Here is a 12400-nt window from a genome sequence, read left to right as displayed (position 1 = left end):
TTCACCCAAATACACATTAATGCTAAATGTTAAAACAATGTCGGACTCTGTAGTTTTCTCTGGGCCCCTCCCCAAACGGACCGGGAGTGACATGTTTAGCCACATGTTCTCCTTGAATTGCTGGCTGTCTGAGTGGTGTCCAAAAAATGAGGTGGGCTTCATAGATAATTGGCAAAGCTTCTGGGGAAAACCTGGTCTTGTTAGGAGAGACGGCATCCATCCCACTTTGGATGCAGCAGCTCTCATTTCTAGAAATCTGGCCAATTTTCTTAAATCCTCCAAACCGTGACTATCCAGGGTTGGGACCAGGAAGCAGAGTTGTAGTCTTACACACCTCTCTGCAGCTTCTCTCCCCCTGCCATCCCCTCATTACCCCATCCCCGTACAGACGGTGTCTGCTCCCAGACCACCAATAACCAGCAAAAATCTATTTAAGCATAAAAATTCAAAAAGAAAAAATAATATAGCACCTTCAACTGCACCTCAGACTAAAACAGTTAAATGTGGTCTATTAAACATTAGGTCTCTCTCTTCTAAGTCCCTGTTAGTAAATGATATAATAATGGATCAACATATTGATTTATTCTGCCTTACAGAAACCTGGTTACAGCAGGATGAATATGTTAGTTTAAATAACACCCCCGAGTCACACTAACTGCCAGAATGCTCGTAGCACGGGCCGAGGCGGAGGATTAGCAGCAATCTTCCATTCCAGCTTATTAATTAATCCAAAACCCAGACAGAGCTTTAATTCATTTGAAAGCTTGACTCTTAGTCTTGTCCATCCAAATTGGAAGTCCCAAAAACCAGTTTTATTTGTTATTATCTATCGTCCACCTGGTCGTTACTGTGAGTTTCTCTGTGAATTTTCAGACATTTTGTCTGACTTAGTGCTTAGCTCAGATAAGATAATTATAGTGGGTGATTTTAACATCCACACAGATGCTGAGAATGACAGCCTCAACACTGCATTTAATCTATTATTAGACTCAATTAGCTTTGCTCAAAATGTAAATGAGTCCACCCACCACTTTAATCATATCTTAGATCTTGTTCTGACTTATGGTATGGAAATAGAAGACTTAACAGTATTCCCTGAAAACTCCCTTCTGTCTGATCATTTCTTAATAACATTTACATTTACTCTGATGGACTACCCAGCAGTGGGGAATAAGTTTCATTACACTAGAAGTCTTTCAGAAAGCGCTGTAACTAGGTTTAAGGATATGATTCCTTCTTTATGTTCTCTAATGCCATATACCAACACAGTGCAGAGTAGCTACCTAAACTCTGTGAGTGAGATAGAGTATCTCGTCAATAGTTTTACATCCTCATTGAAGACAACTTTGGATGCTGTAGCTCCTCTGAAAAAGAGAGCCTTAAATCAGAAGTGCCTGACTCCGTGGTATAACTCACAAACTCGCAGCTTAAAGCAGATAACCCGTAAGTTGGAGAGGAAATGGCGTCTCACTAATTTAGAAGATCTTCACTTAGCCTGGAAAAAGAGTCTGTTGCTCTATAAAAAAGCCCTCCGTAAAGCTAGGACATCTTACTACTCATCACTAATTGAAGAAAATAAGAACAACCCCAGGTTTCTTTTCAGCACTGTAGCCAGGCTGACAAAGAGTCAGAGCTCTATTGAGCCAAGTATTCCTTTAACTAGTAATGACTTCATGACTTTCTTTGCTAATAAAATTTTAACTATTAGAGAAAAAATTACTCATAACCATCCCAAAGACATATCGTTATCTTTGGCTGCTTTCAGTGATGCCGGTATTTGGTTAGACTCTTTCTCTCTGATTGTTCTGTCTGAGTTATTTTCATTAGTTACTTCCTCCAAACCATCAATATGTCTATTAGACCCCATTCCTACCAGGCTGCTCAAGGAAGCCCTACCATTAATTAATGCTTCGATCTTAAATATGATCAATCTATCTTTATTAGTTGGCTATGTACCACAGGCTTTTAAGGTGGCAGTAATTAAACCATTACTTAAAAAGCCATCACTTGACCCAGCTATCTTAGCTAATTATAGGCCAATCTCCAACCTTCGTTTTCTTTCAAAAATTCTTGAAAGGGTAGTTGTAAAACAGCTAACTGATCATCTGCAGAGGAATGGTCTATTTGAAGAGTTTCAGTCAGGTTTTAGAATTCATCATAGTACAGAAACAGCATTAGTGAAGGTTACAAATGATCTTATGGCCTCAGACAGTGGACTCATTTCTGTGCTTGTTCTGTTAGACCTCAGTGCTGCTTTTGATACTGTTGAACATAAAATTTTATTACAGAGATTAGAGCATGCCATAGGTATTAAAGGCACTGTGCTGCAGTGGTTTGAATCATCTTTATCTAATAGATTACAATTTGTTGTAAATGGGGAATCTTCTTCACAGACTAAGGTTAATTATGGAGTTCCACAAGGTTCTGTGCTAGGACCAATTTTATTCACTTTATATGTTTCCCTTAGGCAGTATTATTAGACAGCATTGCTTAAATTTTTATTTTATTTTTTAACTGCAGGATTGTCTTACAGACATAAAAACATGGATGACCTCTAATTTCCTGCTTTTAAACTCAGATAAAACTGAAGTTATTGTACTTGGCCCCACAAATCTTAGAAACATGGTGTCTAACCAGATCCTTACTCTGGATGGCATTACCCTGACCTCTAGTAATACTGTGAGAAATCTTGGAGTCATTTTGATCAGGATATGTCATTCAATGCGCATATTAAACAAATATGTAGGACTGCTTTTTTGCATTTGCGCAATATCTCTAAAATTAGAAAGGTCTTGTCTCAGAGTGATGCTGAAAAACTAATTCATGCATTTATTTCCTCTAGGCTGGTCTATTGTAATTCATTATTATCAGGCTGTACTAAAAGTTCCCTAAAAAGCCTTCAGTTAATTCAAAATGCTGCAGCTAGCGTACTGACAGGGATTAGAAGGAGAGAGCATATCTCACCCATACTGGCCTGTCTTCATTGGCTTCCTGTTAATTCTAGAATAGAATTTAAAATTCTTCTTCTTACTTATAAGGTTTTGAATAATCAGGTCCCATCTTATCTTAGGGACGTCATAGTACCATATCACCCCAATAGAGCGCTTCGCTCTCAGACTGCAGGCTTACTTTTAGTTCCTAGGGTTTGTAAGAGTAGAACGGGAGGCAGAGCCTTCAGCTTTCAGGCTCCTCTCCTGTGGAACCAGCTCCCAATTCGGATCAGGGAGACAGACACCCTCTCTACTTTTAAGATTAGGCTTAAAACTTTTCTTTTTGCTAAAGCTTATAGTTAGGGCTGGATCAGGTGACCCTGAACCATCCCTTAGTTATGCTGCTACAGACTTAGACTGCTGGGGGGTTCCCATGATGCACTGAGTGTTTCTTTCTCTTTTTGCTCTGTATGCACCACTCTGCATTTAATCATTAGTGATTGATCTCTGCTTCCCTCCACAGCATGTCTTTTTCCTGGTTCTCTCCCTCAGCCCCAACCAGTCCCAGTAGAAGACTGCCCCTCCGTGAGCCTGGTTCTGCTGGAAGTTTCTTCCTGTTAAAAGGGAGTTTTTCCTTCCCACTGTCGGCAAGTGCTTGCTCCCGGGGGTCGTTTTGACAGTTGGGGTTTTTCCGTAATTATTGTATGGCCTTGCCTTACAATATAAAGCGCCTTGGGGCAACTGTTTGTTGCGATTTGGCGCTATATAAATAAAATAAAATTGATTTGATTTGATTTAAATATAAATGAAACTGTTCAGCTGGTTCTTATCGCACTAACAAGCGAATGGACGGACAGATGGATGGATTGGACAGACGGACATGCTGATCGCTATATACGGGGGGGGAGATAAACAAAAATATGTTTAGCTTTCAAAATGCTATTGCATCATTCCTCCACCTGCATGTACAGCTCTCTCTAAATAAATAATAAAATTAATAAAATATACTCTGTGGTCAATTAATGTATTTCCATGTTTGATATTATCCACGCAAACATAATAACGTCCATAACTCAGTGTCACTCTCAAGAAAGATTTAACAAAAACAAAACCTCCCACCAAACCTGCTTCTTTACCATTTTCTTTATTTCTTTTTTGCAAAGGTACAAACAACTGTAAAATTGCATTGCCTGAAATGTGTCAGAATGTAGGAAATATAAATAATCACAAATTGTGTCCTTCCAACAACTGATACTTTAGCCAGGCGCTCTGCAGAGCCAGACTCTGAATGTACAGTTCATACGCCACACGCTTCTCTTAGAGCTTTATACTATACAAACCAAATGCCCGAAACACAGGGAAAGACATTTAAAGCATTAAAAACCTTCAATGAACACGTCATTTTTGAAAACGTCACCTTAAAAACTGTCTTAAAAGCAAATTGTGAAGCACACTGCATATTCAACTACGATGACAGAGTCAGATATTCAACAGTACAAGGTCAAGGATTCCAATGTCTTACGCTGAGCCGCTGACTGTTAGAAGTCACGGGGGGGGGGGCTGCGGGAATGTCATTTGGTCTGATGAGGGTAGCTTTGTGTTTGTTAGCCTTCATGAACGTAGCCTGAGTGAGTTTATTGTCCGTAGGAGAGCCAGCTCCCTGCCATCTGTTCATAATTCCAAAGTAAAAACTGTCAAACGTCAATATTTTGTGTTAACCTTTCAGCTGATTATCTCAAAATTCTGCCCTGTCCCCGCACACACACACGCATGCACGCACACACAAAAAACAAAACAAAACATGTGCCTCTTTTGCTCTTCAAACCTGGAAATGTTAAGTAACTGTTCACACAGTTTTTAACATCACTGTCAACAACTCTTCTTTCTTTTGACACACACACACACACACACACAACATGACATACCTGAAAACAACCATCCACACAGACAGTCATTTAAACCCTGTTGGGGTACATGAGTTAAAATGCAACAAGTCATGGTTGTGCAACCACACCGACTGCAAGGACAGACTTATCTCAAATCTGGCTGTGATGATGTAAGTGTGCCCATGAGCCAGGCATCCTGAGTGGGCTGTGACTAGCAAGAAACTGACATCAAATCTCAGTGTTGCTATGGAGAGGTTAGCAAAGAGACTCAAAAGGCACCGCTTGAGGTGCAGCGCTGGAGTAAAAAAAAAATGTCAAATAGCATCCTGGCAGCAGAATCTCTGCAGTGGACAGTCTGAAAACCGTTCCCAAGCCGGCGCAGGATCATAACTGCACAAACGTTGTGATCTTCTTCAACTCAGCCTGGAGTTATAACACACCCCTGTGTAAATGTCACATTCTCCTCAGAGGACGGCATCAAACTACTCGTAGATGTGAGGAATTAAGTCAAAAGGCTGTAGATTACAACCGGCACTGCAGGGACTGGCAACATAACATGGGCCAAAAGAAACAGTGAGTATGAAATAGGAGGTTAAGTCCAGCTTATAATCTGCAGTGGGCCAGGTGCTATTCCACGAGGGATGTCTTATTTCAGAAGAGCCTTGTAGAGCAGCAGGGACCGAGCCGTGGTGCGATCCTGCTCCAAACAGATGACCAAGTCCCTGAGGTTAACGCGCGTGATCCGCTGACGGAGCTGCTGGCGGGAGGAGACGGCCGTGCTCAATGCCATTCCCGTGCCTGAAGTGACCTAAGGGAAAACAAAGAGGAGCATTACGCCAAGTGTGGTATCAGCCTCCAGGGACTGAAGTAGCACCACTAAACAAACCTTAACAGGGAAAAATACGCATCAGGCATCATGTCTACCCCAAACTCCAAAAAGGAGCAAAGATCACATGACAGTGGAGGTATTACTGCTCCTGTGCTGTAATTTTTCAATTAACAAGTCAATTTCTCCCCCTCAAGGCAGCACCACTCTGAATAAACATCATAAGGAAAAATAATATAAATCAACATCTATATACTGATTGAGCTTCATATGTACTTATTCTGACAACGATGTTTCATTTCAAAACTTACTTTAGAAAACACACACACACACACACATATACATATATATACACATATATTTATTATGTTAGAAGATAATGAAATGGGACTGGAATGTCCAGGTCACACTGTTGATGTCTGGCCAGGAAAAATAACTACTAGGCAGAGTGTTTTCTTCCCAGTGGCACCTGAATCCTCAACAATATCAGCAGTGATCTCTCACAGGAGTTAATGTCCCCACCCCGACTTTAGACCTTGAAGATCAACACATCTTTAACTCGAAGGTGTGTTTGCACCCTGAGGCCGGTGACACCCAGCCCCCACGGCTACTCGTCATACAAAACTCCTCTGCATGCTCAAAGATGTTGCTCCAACAGGCCCGATTTCCCAAGACTCTGTATTATACAAACAGTAATTTAACTCACTGCTGTAATGACTTGGAGCGTCGCTTCCCATGCTACTGAAACGGCCCGCGGGTGATCTTAACGGGGCAAAGCCTTCCCAGATCATCACGGGACACAAGTGAAAAGAGATGTGTAAGTAGGTCCCTTCAATCAGCTGTACATGGGGGAAAAAAACAGTACACAGCTGATACCGATTCACAGCCCTTCGTTTACATCCATCCTGGCTTTATACTCAATTTTCCCAAGTGCATATTGTGGAAAATGCAACAGCTGAAAGAAGGAGCCACAATTTCCCATTTTGACAACGTATCAGTGTGTCACTCTGTCCTTTCACACAATTCATAGACTTTTTATAACAGCTCAGCTTCGCACATTAACCTCACAGGAGTTCTGACAGGCTCACAATATGCTAAACCGTTATATTACACCTGAGGTACTTCATGAATGTGTATTAAATATGGATTGTTGAATAGAAATGTTTGTTATTGTTAACACTAATGTAACTAATGTATATATAGTATGCATAATTTGAGTGTATTTCGTTGCTCATAAAATAAAGAAAAATTGAAAAGAAGTTTGGAAAATCCACTTTTTTTCATCACATATTATAACACGATTGGACCTCACTTTTTCAACCAGGTCATATTTTTTTCAAACCAACCTCAAGGCAATGGCATTGTGCGTTAGTCAATAGAAAACCCATGAAATGAAAAATTAAAAGTAAATAAAAGGCCCTTGTGTCAATTTTAAGTACAAAAACAATAAAATTAAAAATGACCCTTGCGGATGTTACGCCGTCTGTCAAAACCAAGTGGGAGCTATAGATGGTTAAAAGTTGCATAAACTATAGCTAACATTTACACTTAGATGGGCATTCTACTTTGAAATATGTATTCTCCGATATACATCGTCAATTTGTATAAAAGATACGCGTATTAAAAAATTATAACAAGTTGAAAACAACCTGAGAATTGTCCGTCAAAAATGACATCCACAAGGGTCCATACTCTTATTAATTTCACTTTTCCATAATGTAAAAGTGAAATTTTTAAAGTTAATAGTTAATGAGTTATCTTGAGCTTTGTGGTTTATGAAAGAAACATATGTGTACTACAATTTCAAACTAGTTTGCAATAAAAAAATTAACTTGAAAAATTGACCTTTGTGTTACACTTTCATAACAGTTTAGCATATTGTGAGCCGACAGGAAAAGCACCACAGGGCCCAAGCCAGGAAACATCAATATCCGACAGGCTGTCATATACATAGCAGGAATACACATTGCTAATTACAGATGCAAGGGCTGAGACAGGAAACATCAATATGCACACCGCAGTGTGTTAACACATGCAGAACAGGGGACACACTCTAACCACTAGTGGTGACATTTTGGTATGCACTTTGGTGTGCGCATCTGGGCGTGTTACCACCTCTCAAACAGGGAACATGTTCAGTATGGTGAATTATGTCCGTTATGTGTTGCATGTCTGCCACAATATACTCATTTTATCATGCAATGTGTGTGCTAAGTTAGCTTGAACATCTACTATACTTTCATATAAAGGTATTGACAGATAATTAAAAATATAGAAAGCTAGAAAGGTTTGCATTTCACCACCAAGACAAGCAATGTTTTTTTTGTTTGTGTTTGTTTGTTTTAGGGTCAGTTTTGGATGAACGATTTTCACCATGGTCCCCAGCCTCTTAGGTCCTGGTGATCGACCACTCTTTCAGAGTGCACTCACACTGTGTTGTCAGCGCTATGCCTGAACATGTTTAACCCCCAATGTCCAGTATGTTTTGACTAATGTGAGTGTAGCGTTCCGTACCTGGGCATTACTTCCAAAGGTAGTCTGTGGCACGGTTCACTTGGACTCAGCTGTGGTACATGTGGTAGTGTGATTGCTATCAATGCTGGTGCATGGATCTCGGTTGCCAAGTCACTGATGGCACTGTTCTGTTTACCGGAACTAATATTATCATTACGACTTGAATAGAGCAGTCTTCAATTCTTCCAAGAACACGGGTGAAAAATGGGTCTGGTTTTTCATGTTACTGTTGAACATGAACTGTGGTCAGTAAGCAAAGCCATACCATACCACCCCACCCCATCTGCTGCCGCCGTAAAAATCTGGTCTTGCATGCATGATTGATTGATTGATTGATGTATTCCCAATTGGACAATTTATCACACTCGCAAATGAGGCCGTCAAGGCTGAAAACATTTTGAAATAAGCCATAAGGTCAGTAACTTCATTAATGTGGGCAGTGTTGCCTGGTTCACAGACCTTCACGGAATGCAGCTACTTTCGAAGTATTTTAAAGTTTTATTTTTGCTGTGGTTTTCTTTTTGTTGTTGTTGTTGAGCTTGTTTTGTGTGGCAATTTCGCTGGGTTTGTTACACACACCTGGTAACCCTGTGCGAAAGTGATTGTCATTGTTTTGTGGGCAGCACAGTGGCTTAGTGGTTAGCATTGTTGCCTCACAGCAAGAAAGTCATGAGATCAATTCCAACCTGTGGCCTTTCTGTGTGGAGTTTGCATGTTCTCCCTGTGTTTACGTGGGTTTCTTTCGGGTGCTCCGGTTTCCTCCCACATTTAAAAGACATGCAGGTTAGGTGAACTGTAAGCTTTATAATTGTCCAGGTCTCCCTTGCAAAAGAGATCTCGATCTCAATGGGACTAACATGGTTAAAGAAAAAGAATAAAGAAAAATACGGAAGCATTTACTAGCGTTCATTCACAAACCGCTGGGTCGGCTTTAACGGTCATTAATTAAACAGCCTCACGGTGCCCCGACAGGCTGAAAACAGTCTAAAATAGGCATGTGAATCTCATCACTGACAACGAATAAATACGCATCTTGATACACTACCAGCTATACGATAGATATAGTGATACATGACGATACAGACGATACAATGCAATACATTGCATACATAGCACTGGAGATCATTGTAGATGGACAGCCTATAATTTTTTGCATCTGCGTATAGGTTTCCCCTCTCCAATCAACTTTTTAATCAAACTACGCTGTTCTTCTGAACAATGTCTTGAACGTCCCATTTTCCTCAGGCTTTCAAAGAGAAAAGCATGTTCAACAGGTGCTGGCTTCATCCTTAAATAGGGGACACCTGATTCACACCTGTTTGTTCAACAAAACTGACAAACGCACTGACTGAATGCCACACTACTATTATTGTGAACACCCCCTTTTCTACTTTTTTTTTACTAATAGCCCAATTTCATAGCCTAAGAGTGTGCATATCATGAATGCTTGGTCTTGTTGGATTTGTGAGAATCTACTGAATCTACTGGTACCTTGTTTTCCATGTAACAATAAGAAATATACTCAAAACCTGGATTAATCTTTTTAGTCACATAGCACTACTATTATTCTGAACACTACTGTAAATCTGCTGCTTATAAGGAGTAAAACAAACTTCCTCTAGTAGAGTCAGAAGAAGAAGAATACCACGGTACCATACGGAATTGCAGCTTCTTATTTTCAGTTAAAATTTTTAGTATAATTTCTTTGTTGAATCACATCGTATTGCATTGTGAGGAATTGAATCACCATCAAATACATATCAAATCGCATTGAATCGGGAACAGGGGTGAATCGTATCGCATTGTATCGTCATGTATCAAATTGTTGTCAGTGATGAGATTCACATGCCTAATTCAAACTGATCCATGATCCCTGGTATGTGATAAATAGGTCCGACACCACGGTATGAGAAACATCCCCATGTCATGATGTTTGTGCTCCATCATGCTTCACTGTCTTCACAGTGGACTGTGGCTTGAATTCAGTCTTTTGGGGTCATCTGACAAACTGTGGCCCCTAGACCCAAAAAGAACAATCTTACTTTCATCAGTCCACAAAATGTTGTGCTATTTCTCTTTAGGGCAGTCAATTGAAAATTGTAACCTCCACAATGTCATTTTTATTTAAACAATGAGACTTTTCTGGGGGCTTCTTGCCCACAGTTTGGTTTCACATAGGTGTCTTCTAATTATTACAGGACTCTCAGGTAGCGTTCGACCTTCTCTGATCACCCTGGAGCTGATCATTTTCTGAGTCTTTCCCATTCTTGCTATTCTTCGATCCATTTGAAACTCGGTTTTCTGTTTTCTTCCAGGTATTTCTGGTTTGCCATTTTAAAGCATTTGAGATCATTTTAGCTGAGCAGCCTGTCATTTTCTGCACTTCTTTATATGTTTTCCCCTCTCCAATCAACTTTTTAATCAAAGTACGCTGTTCTTGTGACCAATATTTGGAACGACCCGGTTCACTAAAATTTTCAGAGAAAAATACACAACAACCAGCATGTACAACATTTGCTGGCTATGTCCTTAAATACGTTCCACCTCTAAGGGTGAAGTTAGGTCACAGAAAGAAAAATGCAGACAGTGCTAGTTTTTGAACAGCCCACTGTCCCTTTTTCTTCACTTTCTGTTAAGTAATAACAAATTTGATACATTTTTCTTCATGTTTTGATTTGGAATACAAAGTGCTGTGTTCCCAATGCATTTCTGTGTGTGGAAATAATAGCCATTTTAATGATTTTGAGCTTTACTTACTTTTTTAAACAACTGTATGTCCTCAAGTGTATCTGCACGCTCGGATGTCTGCAACTATCATACCAACAGACAACTAAACTTGTGTTTCGACATGAGCACGGCCTGAGGCCACTCAACACCAGACAGTCTGAAACACACACGTGAATGTCAGGCCAAAGATTTTCATTGTTTGGAAATGGCGGAATGAAAAGGACTTTTTTTCCATCAGAATTTTTTCAGAAGCTGTTAGACACTGGCACCTGGAAACCATTTGAAAAATTGATCTGGCTTTCGGTGAAAATTTTACGGGCTTCACAGAGAATAAGGTCTGTTAGTACAGCTTTAAGGACCCCTTTAAGGACGCTCGGCGCGCCGCACTCCGAGCTGCGACGACGCGGCACAAGCCACCGGACCATTTCTAAATGGATGGCTGTGTGGATACGAAACCGTCGTGTGCTCTTTCTCTGGTTATCACAAGAGCTGTACATCAGCCATTTTCCGGCAGATTTCACTTTTAACAAGAGATTTTGTCATGGAAAGCGGCACGGAGGCTTCGCGCGTAAAGACCGATTCGCTTTGGAAGCGAGACAAAGGAACACCTCCGTTTCGGAGTGTCAGAGGACAAGTTTGGACATGTCTATCTCGGCTTTCAATGCTTACCAGTCCAGTAAGTATCAGTGAAATTGTGGAGAGCTGGACATGTCCAAACTTGTCCTCTGACACGCCGAAACGAAGGTGTTCCTTTCTCTCGCTTCCAAAGCGAATTGGTCTTTACGCGCGAAGCCTCTGCGCGGCTTTCCATGACAAAATCTCTTGTTAAAAGTGAAATCTGCCGGAAAATGGCTGATGTCCAGCTCTTGTGATAACCAGAGAAAGAGCACACGATGGTCTCGTATCCACAGAGCCATCCGTTTAGAAATGGTCCGGTGGCTTGTGCCGCGTCGTTGAAGCTCGGAGCGCGGCGCGCCGAGCATCCTTAAAGGAGTCCTTAAAGCTGTAGTAACAGCCCTTATTCTCTGTGAAGCCCGTAAAATTTTCACCGAAAGCCAGATAAATTTTTCAAATGGTTTCCAGGTGCCTGTCTCTAACAGCTTCTGAAAAAATTCTGATGGAAAAAAAGTCCTTTTCATTCCGCCATTTCCAGACAATGAAAATCTGACGAGGGGGCGGGACTACTCCTTCCCAAGGCTGCTCACAGGCGAATGACGACACCGACAGGCGTGGAAAAACTCACGCATGCGCACAAGGGTTCAAGCATGTCTGACGTAAAAACATATGAATGAAATCCATATAGTTTTTGAAAAAAATAAAAAGGACCATTACTTTATTGACAGACCTTGTATTTTGGGTGGCACCTTCAGGCAGCTCATTCAAGTTTTACACCCAACATTTCCAGCCTGCTATGTCGTGAAGAAAATTGATCAAAATCTCCTGGATTTACCTTTTTTTTTTGGTGTTTGCTTTTTTTGTTTTTGTTTTTGTTATTTTCAAAACTTGGTAAAAAGACA

At 40.6% G+C, this 12400-nt stretch overlaps 1 protein-coding gene across 1 annotated transcript in view; it reads right to left on the bottom strand.

The window, feature by feature from the left end:
* Positions 1–4055: 4055 nt before the first annotated feature.
* LOC117515424 (transcription initiation factor TFIID subunit 4-like) overlaps positions 4056–12400 on the bottom strand; it is a 106262-nt gene continuing 97917 nt past the window's right edge. Inside the window, 1 exon segment of the mRNA XM_034175990.1 lies at positions 4056–5624. Coding sequence (XP_034031881.1) covers positions 5463–5624 — 162 coding nt within the window. The 3' untranslated portion in view covers positions 4056–5462.

This window comes from Thalassophryne amazonica, chromosome 8, assembly GCF_902500255.1.
Source record: "Thalassophryne amazonica chromosome 8, fThaAma1.1, whole genome shotgun sequence".
In the NCBI taxonomy this organism is placed as follows: domain Eukaryota; kingdom Metazoa; phylum Chordata; class Actinopteri; order Batrachoidiformes; family Batrachoididae; genus Thalassophryne; species Thalassophryne amazonica.
This window is presented reverse-complemented; position numbering and strand designations above follow the sequence as displayed.